Below are 17,707 nucleotides of genomic sequence, written 5' to 3'. Positions count from 1 at the left end.
TAACCTGCTTCCCAATGCTAGTAGACGTTAGAGTGACATGTCGCATGGTCTTCATCCACCTTTTCTCCTTCATCATCGGTAATTGGAAAGAAATTAGAATTCTATCGAAAACTTTATTTTCTTTGACGCAATTCTACTAATGAATACATATTAATCCCCATACAAATGTAAGCCCGCATATTAACTCCTCTCATAGCCTGCTAGGGTGCTTTATTGGACGTTGTAATTAAAGTGAAATCTTCAAACCGGCAAAGTTTCGATTTTGAAAAGCTACGGTACATGGACACCACTTAGCGGAATGAAGTAGAACTGCAGCTAAACAAAGAGGCAGAAGTTGTGGCTAGGTCACGCGCATTAATATTACTGCGTCGCCCACTGGGCAGACAAATATTTATCTGTACTGGATTTACAGAGCTGATTCTACTGGTAGTAAATTTGGCGTTATTGCTGATCAGAGAACTTTTTGAAGTATAACAAAGCTACGTTCTTTTTTTTAAAGTACTACTTTATAGGTCAAAGGTTGCGGACGTACACAGTGCTCTTCGGCTCCATTAGCAACACGCGAAAACTTCGACAAAATGGGGAGAAAAGTGACTTTAGCGACATGTTCCCTCAACCAGTGGGCCATGGACTTCGAGGGAAACTCAAAGAGGATACTTAAAAGTGAATTTTTCTCTTTAATGTTAATTAAACGTCCTCAAACCTTTATTTTCGTGGTAATTTTTAGGATAAACTGTGCGCCCCCCTCCCCCAACTCAGGTAGACTTTGTATTCAACATGTAAACATTAATAATAATAATAATGATAATAATCACCAGGTGTATTTTGCCAGCCAGTAGGTACCCATTATGAGTAATGAGGCTGATTAACGTGGTCGACGTTATATCAACTGTTATTTAATTTCGCGAGCACTATTAATTTTTGCAAACAAAATGGTTGAAGGAGAATGATTATTACTTTTTTTATTCCATCATAACGTTACTGTATTTCATTAGTTGCGTGTTGAACGTGAAGAGTTATGAAGGAACATTCCTATCTTTCAGGTATTGAAATTGCTAAGGAGAAGAAAGCAGCCTACAGATTAGGTTCAGAGTTGGAGATATGGTGAGTGTGAAGCTTCAAGTTTACAATGCACCTTGGTGAATAAGCCTTCTCACAAATAATTAGTCAGGACGCAAGTGTGGCGACAGGAATTCTAGGTAATATGTCAAAGGGTAAGGCACACCAATAACCTCCTTGGGCACACAAAAAGAAAACAAAACCTGTCTCGATATTGTTATGCAAATCAAAACAATGGTAAAGACAAAGACTGTTTACTTTTTTTGTGTCTTACCCTTTGACATATTACCTAGAATTCCTGTCGCCGCACATGTGAGACTCTTGGAGAAGGCTTATTAGTGCAAACAGGACTGGTGCAAAATAAAGTGTTTCACTTCTGCAACAGTGGAGCATGGTATTGTGGTGGGATGGCGGTGGAATGTTTGGCCTGGAACCCAGAGTTCCGGATTTTAAATCTGCTCTATGTCACTGATCTATTGTGCTCGGGAAAGGCACTTTAAATTAGTCGACTAAATCCTCACTTCACTCGGATGGAAATGAGTACCTGGCTCGAATTAGGGTTTTCCCTCAGATAGGACGTTAAACGGAGGTCCCATGTTTGAGGAGAGGCACACCTCGTGCACATTATTATTAAATAACCGGCCTCACTTACGTGGATCAAATCGTACAGTCTGGTCTTTGGGTTGACATCTTGAAAAGGTGATAGTCACCTGTTATGTCATTCCTTCCACAAATGTGGTAGATCTCAATAAATAAACTGTCTGCCGTATTTAACTTAATTTTAAGTTCAATATCAGTGCTCTGCCCGGGCCATATTTTACAGTACACAGGACAGCCTGCTGGGGCTCCATATTTCGATTCAAACGATTGGAACTCGCTGCGCTGCTGTCCAAAATTTCAACGGCTGTCAGTTTGCCCGGTTCTTTCGTCTGAATATTGACATTTACACACTACATGCATTGGTGTCTTTTGCTCTTTTTTTTTTGCAATAAACTTGAGTTTGCTTGGGTTGGCATGATATAAATGAAATACAACATGGGGTATTCTGTATTGCCTCAGTCCCAGCTCTCCTGCGGGTCAGATGTCCCTCCGGCCTTCGGGCAATCCAACCCGCGGCCGGTCTGTACTTGGGTGATACGGAATACCCGGTGTTGTATTCTATGTGTACAAAACACCGAATAATGATGACAATTCTAAATGTATCCCTTCCCCAGTGGTTATGGCTGTTACGACCATTTCTACGAGGGTGACACCCTCCTGCACAGTTATGAGGTGTTGGCCATGCTGCTACAGTCTCCTGTTACTCAGGACATCATCTGTGATGTAGGCATGTAAGTACTGTGAATTCATAAATCTATTTTTGCCAGGACTTGATTTTGCTGAAATGATGCTTTCTATTCTATTGCTGGATAAAATTTCACCCTACTTCAGTTTTGTTTGGTAGAATGTGGTCATAGGCCGCAACGGTCACCGTACTGTTTGGGACTTGAACTTACCTGGTCACCATTCTCCTCTGGTCGCCTTAGGGGTGATTTATCCAGCCAAGTGTGCTGAGCATTGGCCTGTTTCTATCAGCCTGTCTGATTAGTTGACCTTTGGAGAAGACCCCTGTTAGCATCCAGATTATGACAAATATATCTCTAAACTGGCACAAATGTATATGTACATAGTCTCCAAGCAGACCCTACGGTGCCTTAGAAATAGTATCAAAGCTGGCCAGGGACTTGGTATACCGGCACCAGGGTCTGCCCTCAGTCGGGCTGATCTGACGCTATTAGCATCTATTTGTTGCCTATTAAACTGTGCTTGCCGAGTAGGTGTTAATTGCCCTCCCGGCCTGGGATGGCTCGTGCGCCCCTGCACCGTCTCACGGGAAGTCACGTCACGGGTCACCTACGATGACCGTTACCGGCAGATTTAAAATGCCGGCAACAATGGAGGCCATCGTGTTTTCCACGATGTATGGGGATTCGAGCCGAAGAAAGCACAGCTCGATTCCATTTTGGCCACTCTGGAAGGCAAGGATGTCTTTGTCGGCATCGCTACCGGTCAGGGGAAATCCCTATGCTACCAATGCAAGCCATAGTTGCTAGCCGGGAGCAAACATCTGGTCCTTGACGCAGTTTTTGCCGGACGAAATTACAAAATCGCAGAACGAAATAGAAATAAACTTTCAGGAGACAGAAATGGCAGCGCGCTTGGCTTGTTGTGGTTCTTTCTACCGCATCCAAACATAACAGAGAGGATTACGATCAGGCGGCATGTTTTTAAAACTCATAACGTTAGTTTGGTGTTATTATATATGTATATCGAAATTTGTAGTTTGTTTAGCATTATTTTCAGACTTCAAATCGATTTTAAACTAAATATTTTATGTATTGTGGCGCTTGTTCTATTACGTTGCGATGCTGTCAAATTTTTCAATCCGGCGCCATTTGGCGCGAACCTACCGCTGGGAAGTGCGCGCTATCACTGACTTCGTCCAGTGTAAGTCGCTCGTAAAGTAATTAGCACTTGACAACAGGGTGGGGCAGCGACACCATTGTTGAATAGAAACGCTCCACCCTGTTTCAGTGCAGGCAGACCTCCGGTGCCCGTTTGACTCCCTTAGCCGGCTATCTCCCTTTGGCCGGCTATACTCCTTTGCCAGCTTTGATACTATTTCTAAGGCACCGTAGGGTCTGCTTGGAGACTATATGTACATGTATAAAGGGTTCCAACAAATTGTTATGCATTTCAAGGAATAGTGATTGGAGGGAGGACTTTTTAGAGCACTCATTGAATACTCTCACCATGAACTTAGGAGCCCGTTAATGATTTCTTACATCCCACAGGCCCATCATGCATAAGAATGTGCTCTACAACTGCAGAGTCATCTTCTTGAACAAGTAAGTGTGGAAACTGATACTACTAGTATCAAAGATAAAAATGTTAATTACATGACACTCAAATCACAGTCCATACCAATCAACAGTTCTACTAATGACAGAACAGCAATAAAGCAATTTGACCAATGGGAGAGTACCTGCATGTCCTTTAATTATTTGCATTTCTACATTTTGTCAGAGGTGGGTGGGGCTATACGATTGGTGTTTAGACAAGCTAAAGGCATGAATAAATAAAATGTTTTTAGCAACTGCTCAGGGGCGGAGCCCCTTTCCTCCAGGAATATGTTGACATATGTTCATCACTCTTACAGGAAGATTCTCCTCATTCGTCCCAAGATGCATCTGTGTAACGATGGAAACTACAGGGAAGAAAGGTGGTTCACTCGGTGGATGAAGCTAAGGTATGTCTAATTAATACTCTCAATCTCATGAAAACCCAGGCCACACCTTTTCCATTTTAGGTTCTATGGTTCATTTTTCATTTGCCTACTCAGGGCTCGAAATACTGGGTGCATGTGCAGGTGCACCCAAAATTGGAGCTGTGCACCCAATTTTTTTCTGTGGGTGCACAGGGTGCACCCAAATATTTTCTTAGGTTTATGTAGGTAAAGATATCAAAGTATACTTGTATACATCATATTCTTGACATGTAAGTGTTAGAAAGATAATAAGAATGTCTGTCATGGTACTTGTTTAAGACTTTGATAGCTTGTAACTAAAGTTTATTATTAGGTTATTACTTAATTAAAAGTGATTTAAGTAAACGACGACGACGATGCACGCAATTTTTCTTTGGTACACCCAATTTTTTAAGCTGGGTGCACCAGTGCACCTAATCCCCAAAATGAATTTCGAGCCCTGACTACTTAAAAGAACTTGTTGAGTTGTATATTATTAAAAAAGTGTGTGAAATTTGAGTACCAATCTCAGCTACTAATGGATCTTATTTGTACATTAAATTGTGTATTAATGTTCATCATGTCATATCTGTGTTAGGTTAACCATCTATACTGGTATATACTGATATCTAATATCTAGTAACCTTGTGCCGCCATAGACAGGTGGAGGAATATTTCCTACCCAGGATGATCAGTTCCATAACAGGACAGGTGAGTCAGCCATCTCTAGTGTAGTTCCCTGTGTGCATGATACATTAGGCTATGGTACATTACATGTTAAACATATGTATTTTTAAAAATTTATTCACATTCATCTAATGAGGATGGAGACAAAAAGCAACAATCCAGGTCTTCTCCTTGAACAAATATGCAGAAGTAATGACACAGACAATAAGAATAAAACTAATAACAAAAGGTTACAATAATGACATGAAAGACGCAAATAGCTGTACAGCTGCTCAGCATTTACCATCTAGTTGAAAGGGGTCTAAGCCAAACTATTTAAGACTCTGTTATTTTTCGGGGCTAAATATTTGACAGAAGAACTTTATTGCTCGACATTTGTACATGGTACAATGTATGGCAACGACTGTTACACAAAGTACAAAATAGGTGTATAGAATAAGACTTGATATCCTAATTGACATAACAAGAAGGGCTAACACAAGTCTTTGATATAGTGTTACAATCGAGTTGGGCTAATCATGAGTTTCATTACTCTTTCTAATAGCAAAGCAGTCTTCGATATATTTGCCTATCTTTGCATTATGGGAGTTGTGGCATCTAAAGATATTTACAAATCTGTCTGTAGCATCAAGTCTTTTGAAATCTGCTGTTACTGTACTGGATTTGAGAAATGTGAATAGCTCATTACATAAAATAGCGTATCTAGAACATTCCATTAAAAAGTGAAATCCATCTTCAATATGTTTTGGACAGAAAGGACAGAACCTTTGGTCAGGGGCTACATTGTAATATCTGCCTGTTTCAATATTCAATTTATGGCTACTGACATTTGACATACTGTTGCTTTCTTAAAAACTATGTTGTACTACATTGAGCAACATTGTCACACTTTTTTCTGATGGCAAATGTACATTTGCTTCCTCAGAAAACCGTTCCATTCGGAGATGCAGTAATTTCCACCCGGGATACCTGTATTGGTAGTGAGACTTGTGAGGAACTATGGGCACCAAGCAGGTATATGTCCTAGATGTAAAGTAGTAGCTATAGTGCTTAGACTGGTGTATGTGCCTAGGGTACGTACACAACTTTGTAGAATCCATGCTTTAGCTGATGTGGAATAGTGAAATTTTTGCTGCACCTCTTAGTCGGAGGCATATTAAGGGACAGAAAATAGTCTTTATAGATGTTTCAAATGTGTTTGACCACATCTGGCAATGGTATTATTTAAATGATTAACCGGTAGGTCGCCAAGGTGTTTTTTGTAACCTTTATTGTTTGTTTATTTTGTAGTTCCCATATTGCACAGAGTCTGGATGGAGTAGAAATCTTCACCAACGCCAGCGGGAGTCACTTCAGTCTGAGGAAGGCTTATGTACGAGTAGACCTGGTCAAGTCCGCAACTGCCAAGGTCAACATTAATCACTGTATCTTTAGCCAGTATAACGGCTCTTCTGTATTAAGCTTCTGTATCGGTTTGTAAAAGGCAAGTAGTTGCAGCAATAGCTGGTTATATTACACTGAAGAACCTGTCACACCTAACTTTTGCATGTCTAGCTGCAAGCCCAGTTTTAAGCTATCTAATGAGGTTACCTGTACTGTACTTCTTGGCAATGACAACTCCATTAGAAAACAAATTTGTGAACATTCCTAGGTTGATAAACCTGGTACCTGAAGGTATGACTTTTCTGAGCAGGTCTTAGATACTTAGTTAAGTTAGCACGTCCACATTGCAAGTTTATTAGCCCCTTTGTACATCAGGCATTATCCCCTTTAATTATATGAAGTCATATCACACAAGTTTTGTAAAACTATAAGGTTGAATCCACTCACACAACGAATTCTAATCTTTTTTATATGTTTGGTACGTATTTGAAGTTGTCTGAGGTGTTGCTCTCCTAAGTGAAGTGAGAAAATGTGGGTTCCCAAAGGTGTGGTATTGGGACCTTCTAGGGATTTAGCCCAGAACCTTTAGATTCTAAGTCAACAACCCTTAACCATGTTATTACACTTGTCACCTGCATGTAGTAGGGCTCAAAATATTACCTGCATATGCAGGTTAGTGCAGCTAAAATTGGAGCTGTGCAGGTATTTCTGGTGCCTACCTGCACCTAATCTGCACTGGTCCAAGTACTGGGTTTTATACATAAATGTCCTATGATGTAGGTGTATATGGATTGTTATTAGCTGCATTGACTTTTACCACCTATAAATTATGAAGGAAAAATAGCAATGGTTCCTCAAAAATTCTATTGTGATCCATACTTCCTAGATTCAGAGTGGTGCAGGTAAAATTTGTCTGGTGCAGGTAATTCTAAATGTGACCTGCACCAGTGCAGGTATGCAGAAAAAAGTATTTCGAGCCCTGATGTAGGTATTACTCAAGTTCTTTATTTTGATTACATTACTGTTGTATACTACAGTGTGGAGGGATCTACTTGTTTGCGAACCAGAAAGGCTGTGACGGAGACCGCCTGTACTACGACGGCTGCGCAATGATTGCTATCAATGGCAGCTTTGTTGTGCAAGGCTCGCAGTTCTCGCTGGATGAGGTAGAGGTCCTCACTGCTACACTAGACCTGGAGGATGTCAGGAGTTACAGAGGGAACTTTGCCTCAAGAGCACGGGCTGTGAGTAGGAGGACTTATTTTACATTCTATTCTGTATGGTGTATTCTGTATCAGCCAAAGTACTAGTACCAGCCCGACCGCGGGTCAGATCGCCCGATGGCTGAAAACCGATTTGACCTGTGGGAATGCTGGGACCAAGGGTGATACAAAATACACCGTGTTATATTTTATTTGTCATACCCAGGTTGGAAAATATCAATTTATTTGCCAAGCTACTCATAATAAGGATAAAATTTGACATGTTGTTTCAACCTGCACCAACAACTTTATTCTTTAAGAACATCAATTCGAGAAAAATTTGAAAAAGAACTCGCTTGCAACTGTGATTTCATAAATAGCATCGATGGGCATGGTGCATTCTATTTCTTGGATGAAAGCCTGTGTTATACAAGATGTCAAGGTTCCCAGACAGTATAGCAGAGAAGCGGCTGTATATAGTGTAAAATAAATGTCAGAGTGAGAAACAACTTTATATGGCTATATGATAAATGCTGGAGCGAATTACTATCCGGATGGAACCCAGGCTAAGAGTAGGGTGGATACCATGCTACTATAGATGATGATGATGATTTCACTTCACCACAGGCCGCCCAATCGGAGCCCTACCCCAGGGTCAGGACAGATTTCTCCTTGTCTAAAGACGATGACATCTTCCTGCCATCGTACGAGCCCGTGGAATGGCGGTACCACAGTCCAGAGGAGGAGATATCGCTAGGCCCTGCCTGCTGGCTCTGGGACTACCTCAGGAGAAGTGGGCAGGTATGTAAACTTGATAAGGTAGAGGTAAAGGTAGAGGTAAGGGTAAAGGTTGCCTCATAGTCTTTCATCAGGCTGTAGGCTTATTATATAGCTGGTTGATGATGTGAGTTTTCAACAATCATTGTAAAAATGCGGCAAGTTCCACAGTCACTAGTCAACTGCTAGAACTTCATCATCACAACAATTTGATCACCAACATTTAAGACAGTGATGTTTGTTCTCAGTGTTCAAATCAAATGTTGGAAACTTCTCTTTTTTGAAATTGTCAGGCAACAGAGGTTGTGGTTGACCAAGGAAATCCTGGATGGAATGTGTTAGGAGAGACATAAAAATGTGCGGTCTAACAGGGGTGAACCGACTGGACAGAGCCGCATGGAAGCACAGTGTGAAGACTAGCCGACTGCTGCCTACCTGTGTCAGGGACCCAAGCAGCAGTATAATCAAAGACTGGATATCCATTATTTAAATGGATTTTCATTATTTAACTAAATGTACATGTATGTTTCTGTTTTATTTTGTAGGGAGGTTTCTTCCTGCCGCTGAGTGGAGGTATTGACAGTTCCTCCACAGCCTGTATCGTGGCATCAATGTGTCACCTGGTCTGTCAGGCTGTTACCAATGGAGGTAAGGACTAGTATAACTCTAGTTCTGTTAACATTTGTTACATTTGTGTGTCAGTCAGTTGAGAGGACAACATGAGAAGCTTTGGATGGAGCCTTATGGTATTTAGTAATTTGGTGGGGGTCAGAAAAATAGGTCAAGTTTGATAATTATAATGGGCCAACTAGAAGCTTTCTAAGGAACTTCCAGTTTTTGTATCTTGCATTCTGGACCTGCTACAGTCATGACTTTTGAGTGCTAGGTAGCTCTTGGGGCAGATCGTACATAGATTTGGGCTCCAAGTGTAACTGTGTGACCTTGAAACTATGTTGTAACACAAAGTGTAAGAAAAAACATATGTCAGAAAGGTATATGTCATGTATATGGTAACAGAATGAAAAGCAGATTGCTAAAAGAAAAATAATAAAGATGTATAAAAAATAATTATGTATCAGCCATTTACTTTTGACTTAGTACTGTTTTACATAATGTAACCATTGTAAGTGGATTTTTCCTGACCATCTGCAGTCTTGCACAGATTCTTATCCTATTGACATTATAACCAATTGTGAAAAATATGTCTATGACAGTTAAACATCCATGCCAAAAGCAGTTACTCATCACAAGCAACTAGATATGATTTTTGAAACAGTCAGATGTTTCAGACAACATCTGTTATGTTTTGTCAGTGACACTTAAGAGATCTCATTGGAGATGTAAGTTTAGTATTGATCTGTCAGTAGGTCCAGAACCCACAATAGTGCACTGAAACACCACAAACTTTTCTTCCAGATGCCCAGGTCCTGACAGATGTGAGGAGGGTAGTCGGAAATCCTGACTACGTCCCACAGGATCCCCAGGAACTTGCAGGAAGAATCTTCGTTACCTGTTATATGGCCAGTGAAAACTCTTCAGAGGTCACCAGAAACAGGGCGCGGCTGTTGGCGGAGCAAATCGGCAGGTACGTGAACAATTGTTTTGTGTTCCTCCTTATGTTATTATTATATCTCAATGGTTAGGTTTGTTAGCCTGGGTACCATCTGGGTAGTAGTTCGCTCCTATGTTCGTTTCTACTACTTGTCTGGAGACTTGCACATTCAAACCATTTGGTGCTAACGTCAGTTAATGAGCAAATTAAGAATGGGTTCTAGAGCGCTCGTTTGATGACAACAGACCCTCCCGCAAGTGGACGGAGGCCTTTTGGTTGCTGAAGGGACCAATCAGCACCCTCTCATTTCAGACATAACGTGGTCAAGGTTCCCACACGGAACAACAGAGAAGGGACTGTTTATAGTGTATGATAAATGTCAGAGCGAGAAGTAACAAGAGTAAACTACTTTCTGAATGGTACCCAGGCTATAGGTACTAGTAATTGGTGCAGTTTTTGTGTGAATTGCCAGGTGGCCCAAACATCATTGTTTAGGAGAAGTATCTTGTGCATTATTCTTGTAGAATCACTAGGTGGTACACACAACCGTGTTTAGGAGAAGTACATTGTACCTTGTCCAGTACTTCTTTGAATTGCCAGGTGGCGCACTATGACAATGCAAGACGGTGATCAGACCTTTGGTTGGTACATTGTTGTTTGTATACTTTTGTTGATACGGAATGCAATATACACTGTGTTGTATCCTGTATGAATCGCTAGGTGGCGCATATATACAACTTTGAAAACAAACATTTGGTCTAACAGTCACTTTTTAAAGAGCTCAAGCAGTCATTCAATATAATATATTAAGTTGTACTTAGAAATTTGAAGGTACTAAAAAATTTAAGCCATCAAGAAGTTGGCCAATCACCTTTCAGGCATGTGATGTAACCTTTTTAGTTCTGTAAATTAGTACCCCTATCCAAAGAAAGTCCAACTTGGCATAGTTATACGTGTAGTAGATTATTGTTTTTTAACACATCGTTTGTCTTTATGGGCCACAGTGCCTGAGAATAAACAATAAACATATAGCTAATTGCAAAATAAGAGCATGATACAATGTAGAAGTCTTAATGTAATTCTGTTTGCTGTACATGTGTAGCTGTCACCACTCTATCCAGATCGACACAGCTGTCAGTGCGGTGATCGGCATATTCACAGCAGTCACCGCTGTTGTACCGAAGTTCAAAGTTCACGGCGGCAGTCCTAGAGAGAACCTAGCTCTACAGAATGTACAGGTAACACATTGGAGTTTTTGTAGACGTTTTGAGACATTTGCTTTGTAATTTGAGGACCGTTTTGTCACTCAACATGCAAGTCATTCTACATGTATGGAAAAAGCTGTTGAATGTACAGTTTGCAGAGACAGCAAATTCCAAAGATTCCTCTAAATGTAGAGCTTTACATTAAGATATGTGGTGACTGTGACTATTAAGCAACACACATTGTGTGATATTGTGTAACTTATGTGAAATATTTGTCCACTAACGTATAATTTTTTCAAATGTATATTTTTAGGCCCGTTTACGAATGGTGCTGGCGTACCTGTTTGCCCAGTTGTCCCTGTGGGCACAAGGTCGACCAGGGGGCCTACTGGTACTGGGTTCCTCTAATGTGGATGAGAGGTATACAGATCTCCTACATACACACCCTCTTTAGTTCTGTAGTACAGAGATAGATTGAATGGAGTTTTCACTATATTTGGCTTCAACATCAATGAGCCTAAAGCTTCAGTATAGTACCTAGTACATAGTATAATACCTTTTTCTTTTAGTTTAGTGGCAGTTAGACATGGAATAGAAGACTTTTTAGTACCAACAAACTATCATTGTAGCCAATGTGCCAACTGTAACAGTAATAGTTAATTGTGGTTTTGATTCTAAATCACTTAGAAGAGATTAGTCATAGGACGTTGTGCTATTCTGATGCCTTAGAAATTTAAAGCAAACTTTGAGAGAACCAACCACAGACAAGTGTTTAAAACAGCTTTTACCAAAGCAAGACATCCGAACTTTACAGGACACATGCATTACTATCCAGGGCTGGGCAAGTTTTTTAAAATTCACTTGTCTTCTTGGGCAAGTGCAAGCAAGGTCGGACATGCGCTTGCTCGATCGGCACTTTCACTTGCCCGGGACAATCAAACTAGTGGACTTATCCAACCTTGCTATCCCAAGAACGCTTTAAGTTTGTGATCAAACGGTGATCATACGATGATTGTGCAACGTATGTGACCTGGTCTATATCTCTAATTTATTACTTTTTTTAGTTTCATTGTTCATGAATATGTCTTTTTTTAAAGTCTCTACATAATGTTTTTCATTATTTGTTTTTTATAGTCTCCGAGGCTACATGACGAAGTATGACTGCTCCAGCGCTGACATTAACCCCATAGGTGGGATCAGTAAGACTGACCTGAGGGCCTTCATACGCTTCTGTGTGGACAAGTTTGGCTTCACTGCGCTCGAGGAGTAAGTTCTACATATAATACACTTCTATTTGATCATTCAGGTCACATTGGTACAGTTGAATGGTTCTGAGTTGCATAAGGTAAAAATAAGCACCCAAGATATACTGGTCTTTGTGTTTACCATGAAACAATCATGGCATCCTAGTTAGGGATGCGTACCTAAACCCACGTTTAGGTACAGGTCCGGATTCGAATCCAGAGGTTTAGGTACAGGTCCAGACCTAATGAGTCCGGACCTAAATGCATGGCATTGAATATTATATCATAATATTATATTATGTTAAAACGGCAAAACAATGTATTAAAAGGGTTAAAGCATGTTTGAATGAACCAATAAAAACGTGTTTATTATGGTAGACACATTACTTACTTACTTATCCTATGCAACAAAAATTTGACCCTTGTTGTTTTTCCCTCACTGGGGCTCAGAGACTGCTATGGTGATTTCACAGTAATTTTAACTGTCAAAGTGGCCATCCCCTGACCTGTTATCCTGCCTGGCTTGCACTAATTAGATACAGGTCCAGTACCTGTACACCAGGGTTCCGGTATTTTTGTATCTGTACCTAATTGATTGTACCGGTACTGTATCGGTACAGTGTACCGTACACACCCCTAATCCCAGTTGTCAATGTTCCATAGTTTAAAGTTCAAACGGTAGTGAGACAAGGCAAAACCAAGCACATGTACATGCCAGGAGGTCGGCCAAATAGCAATTACTCAAGCAACTGGATATGATGTTGGAAACAGCGTTTTAGGTCACTGACGAAAGGTAGTGCATTCTACCTGAAACGTCTTTATTTCTTTATTTCTTTATTTGAATTCACCACATGCAAAAACAAGTGGAAGGGAGGACAAAACAGGTGTATCAACACCTTTACAAGTTGTCCTCCCTCCGTCTGACCGTTTCCAAAATCATATCCAGTTGCTTGAGTAAATGCTCCATTTGGCATATCTTATCATCTAGGTGTGTAACCTTCATCGACGCATGTTATGGTTGAATTGTATTGACTGATATTACTTGAATTTAAGACAAATGAATAGCCATTAATTAATATTTGCTTCCTATGAATTAAAGGCTTTATACGCTACCTGTATGACAGATATGAAGATGAAAATTCGACTTGTTGTACCCAAAAATATTAGTAATGTATAAGGCTTTTCCTTCCTTTTTCTTCCAGAATATACGGCGCTCCACCAACAGCTGAACTCGAGCCTCTTGCTGAAGGCCAGATTGCCCAAACTGATGAGGTTTGTAGTGCAGTCAATGCATTCATGGCAATCTTATTTGTCCCTCTCATCTTTTTTAAATTTTGACACTTTGAAATCTTTGGGACATGTCGCAAATGCTATATCAAGTAAATCATTACATGTATCTAAGACTATATATCAAAAAGTGCTAATTGTTTGTAGAAGCTGCCATATTGGTAAAAAAAAGCAGGCATGTAGCATACTAATAATAGCCTGGTTAACATCCGATTTCTACCAGGGCACCTTGCACTCGCTGCCTTAAAAATCGCCTGGGCATGGTTAGGCCTACTCGGTCTTGAGTTTTTTTAGGGCAGCGAGTACAAGGAGCCCTGGTAAAGATTGTATGGTACCTAGGCTAGCATGCTACTGGTAATACCGTATTATTAGCTTCAGTTCCGATAAACAGATGATTTAACACGAGGAAGGTTAAGAACATGAACAAAGGGTGTCCTACAGTATAATATACTTCATGTATTTCTATTAACCCTTGTTTACCGCAGGAGGACATGGGGATGACGTATGAAGAACTGTCCATATATGGTCGCCTGAGGAAGATGATGAAGTGTGGACCTTACAGCATGTTCTGTAAACTCATCCACACATGGAAGAACACATGTAGCCCTGCACAGGTTTGTATCAGAACTTTTTGCAAATAGGCGTTGCTTTGGAAAGTATTTTCTAAGGTCGTGCACAGGGCTGTCACCAGGACCTGTCCCTTTGTCCTAGGATGGAAATTTGCTTGTTGTGATGGAGAAACTTCTGTCAAAATAAATCTGAGCTTCATACATGTGTAACATGAAATTGATGAAAATCTATTTGCTTTAGCTTGAAACGACAGATTTAAAAAAAAAAATCAACAACATAGACTCCCAATTAATGGAACAGAATTTAAAGCTGGAGGCAGCCCTTGTCTTACATAGTACATTGTATATTTTTGGCCCGAAAAAATCAAATTTTTTCAAGTATTGTACAGACAAAAACTATAGGCTATATTTTTAACAACACAAAAGTGACAGATTAACAGAAGAATTGGGTACAATGTGTATTTTGTCTTTTATTTTCTTCAAGAAAGAAACTAATGAGTTAAATTTTAGAGACTCAGTTAGCACTTATAAGACTAGTCATATGTCTATATAGCATTAGTATTCACTGTTTTTGTCTTATAACTTGCAATTAGCTTTTGGGGAGTAACTTTTAATAAATATTCATGTTGATTTTGTTTCTCCACTTTAATTGCAGGTTGCAGCCAAAGTGAAACATTTCTTTAGGTCCTACTCGATCAATCGTCACAAGATGACAACCCTGACTCCGTCGTTCCACGCAGAAAACTACAGCCCCGACGACAATCGCTTTGACCTGCGGCAGTTCTTGTACAATGTGGCGTGGACATGGCAGTTCAGGGCGATAGACAAACAGGTGAGACCTGTTTGTTTGTTTGTTCATAAAGGAATCTCCATTCTGTCATAGATTCCTCATCCTGCACGCAGATGAAAGACTGTAAATTTTATTTACTTTTGTGGTGTTTTTATTTTGCTGTATAAAGGAAAAGGAGCCTTTTTGCAGTGTTTGAAATTCATGTTTGAAACATTTCTGTAGTATGGAAGTAACACGTGTAGAGACTTTATCTGAAAATCCATTGAAAAGGAACACATGACACATGAATTTGTGATAGAAAGGTCACAGTGAAAATAAAACCACCTCCTAAGATTTCAAAATATATAGAATTTACAGGAATTAATCATGTGGCTAAGCCACTTTTCCATTTGATGCTACTAATGGCCAGGTCAGAAAAATCAGTTAAAGAACCACTGACCACTTTTAGTCATGACCATGTTGACTGATGACATGTTGTTTTTGTTTCAGGTTGAGACACTGGAGAAAACCAAGCCTACCTCCAACACAGGGGAACCTGCCTCATCATCTCAGGATTGATGTAAATTTAAAAATTAGGAAGAGTAGTCTTTGAATGAGTATACTTTAAAAGGATCCATGGAATACTGAATATGTTTTACTTTGATAGAGGTTCATGTACATGCAAGGATCGGAAAGCAGATTGTCTTGTACGTGAATAGGCATGTTTGTATTTCAAAGTACTACATGTATGTACAATTAATGATGTAACCATAATTTTAGTTCTGGTTGTAACTTCCTTTTCTGTACTGTACCTGTAATCTTTATGATGAATGTGAAGAAAAGCTGCTATATACATTGAGGAATTTGTACAATTTAACAGTTCTGTTAGTACCTTTTATGAAAATGATGCCAACTTTAAAATTTGCCATGACCCTACTTTCAAAGGTTGAGCAAGAGCTGACAATGAGTGTGTCACAAAATAATAGTGTCAACACAGTTTGCTGTTCACAGGGAAGTCTTGGTCCTTTTTTGGGCAACCTACCAATGCAGCAAAATTGCTCATGGTGCTTGTTGTACAGAAATGTCATCAAAGAAATGCAAGTAAGGTACAATTTTAAAGGAAAATATGCAAGCTGTCCAGTCACATAGCACTTACAATTTTAATCATTACAAAACAATGGATATGATCAAGAAAAATTTCTGCACTTTCGCAATCTACTCAGAAATACTGTAAATGCATTTAAGTTCGCGGGGATTTAATTTCGCGGTAGCGGGAAAAAGGACTTTTCGCGGTGGATTTAAGTTCGTGGTAACACCATAGACTGCAGTCTAATACCATGATAGAAAAATGTTCGCGGCGGTTGTAATTTCGCGGTGAAGTGGTCACCGCGAAAACCGCGAACATTTATCCACCGCGAACATTTCTGCATTTACAGTATGCCCTTGTGCTCATGAATGTATCATCATAACTATTAAAAGGAATATCATAGCAATAGGCACTTAAAAATGGAAGTATTTACTGAGATATTATCGCCGTCAATCATGTTCCTGAACTGTTCACATTGAGTTATCTTGTGCAATTTAGTTGACTGTATTGTAGAAGCAGGAACCCCCTTCAGATTTCTTGAGTGAGGTATTTTGACGCATTGCAGAATTATACACGACACACATCTTGTCAATTACATGCATTTCACAACACTCAGAGATATTTGTTCCTTTTGTACTGAATATTTACCAATGATTTTACCTGTATCTCAGGAAGGTGTAGTGTAAACTTTGATGCTTTTGCATGATTTCAGGGATTTATAAAGCTCAGCTCAGCTCAAGAATCAAATTCGTCTTCTCAATTTGTAATATTGTTTCCGGTCTGTTTGTCCTAGTATGTGTTATTTTACCATTGCACAGTGGCAGGATGTACGATTGTAAAATGGAAACATGCAATAAATTGGATAGCATAATACGTAATTGGATACCTCAAACCTCAATAAATGAAACAAGAAATGCATAAAAGCAACTATTTAACGTCTCGTTCAACATGCATTTCCTAAGAAGTTTAAATTTTGCACATGCTCCTTTACTTAGAAATGTAACGAAATAAAACATACTTTCCTTGAGATCCTTACCATTTTTGTGACTGCAAAGTTGTAGAGAACACCAAGCCTTACTAGACAAAGTGACTATCTTCTAGCTATTAAATAATGAACTTGGTATATAGTTATTAGTGTTGGCTTATCATAGTCTGGATGCTACTTCTGTTTTTGAACTGAAGTGTGCTTTTAGCCTCATCTTCCTCTTTATAAACTTAGAATATGTCCCCGGACACAGATCTCTTTTGGGTAGAAATGTAGGTAGAAATGCTAAGCAAGTGAGAAATCTATGATATCATCTTTCTCTTTCTTTGTTATTACGTGGTAACGTTAAATCTTAGATAATATATGTTGAGGGCCTTAAGCATGGTACTCAAACCAAAGTTTTAACTGCTCACACCGGGACGGCCGGCCCCTACCCTTTTCAATCAGTGTGGTGGGTTCTTTAACGTGTTCAAAGTGTTGCTCTCCCCAAACATGAGACTGCCATATAGCATCCTATCAGAGGTAACGTTACATGTATGACCCTTATAGATGCTACGTAATCATTTGTGGCTGAAGTGAGAAAATTCTAGCCTGAGTATCATCCTCCGTAGTAAC

General features: G+C 39.7%; 1 protein-coding gene across 1 annotated transcript; it reads left to right on the top strand.

The window, feature by feature from the left end:
• Nucleotides 1-473: 473 nt before the first annotated feature.
• Nucleotides 474-17,134, top strand: LOC118406740 (glutamine-dependent NAD(+) synthetase-like). The gene is made up of 19 exons (XM_035807038.1): nt 474-663; nt 1,044-1,104; nt 2,274-2,390; nt 3,894-3,947; nt 4,259-4,348; nt 5,005-5,056; nt 5,958-6,046; nt 6,323-6,440; nt 7,453-7,659; nt 8,245-8,418; nt 8,940-9,042; nt 9,811-9,979; nt 11,049-11,184; nt 11,465-11,571; nt 12,286-12,417; nt 13,598-13,667; nt 14,168-14,296; nt 14,907-15,083; nt 15,531-17,134. Exons 1-19 carry the CDS (start codon nt 579-581, stop codon nt 15,597-15,599), a joined length of 2,139 nt encoding a protein of 712 aa, XP_035662931.1. The 5' UTR covers nt 474-578; the 3' UTR covers nt 15,600-17,134.
• The last annotated feature ends 573 nt before the right edge of the window (nt 17,135-17,707 follow it).

Source organism: Branchiostoma floridae, chromosome 19 (assembly GCF_000003815.2).
Source record: "Branchiostoma floridae strain S238N-H82 chromosome 19, Bfl_VNyyK, whole genome shotgun sequence".
NCBI lineage: Eukaryota > Metazoa > Chordata > Leptocardii > Amphioxiformes > Branchiostomatidae > Branchiostoma > Branchiostoma floridae.
This window is presented reverse-complemented; position numbering and strand designations above follow the sequence as displayed.

Bases quoted from the DNA above. Each gene is read 5' to 3' on its own strand.
- LOC118406740 (XM_035807038.1), top strand. From the start codon at position 579: ATGGGGAGAAAAGTGACTTTAGCGACATGTTCCCTCAACCAGTGGGCC. The intron at 1,105-2,273 runs GTGAGTGTGAAG...TCCCTTCCCCAG, and splicing joins GGTTCAGAGTTGGAGATATG to TGGTTATGGCTGTTACGACC. The intron at 11,185-11,464 runs GTAACACATTGG...GTATATTTTTAG, and splicing joins TAGCTCTACAGAATGTACAG to GCCCGTTTACGAATGGTGCT.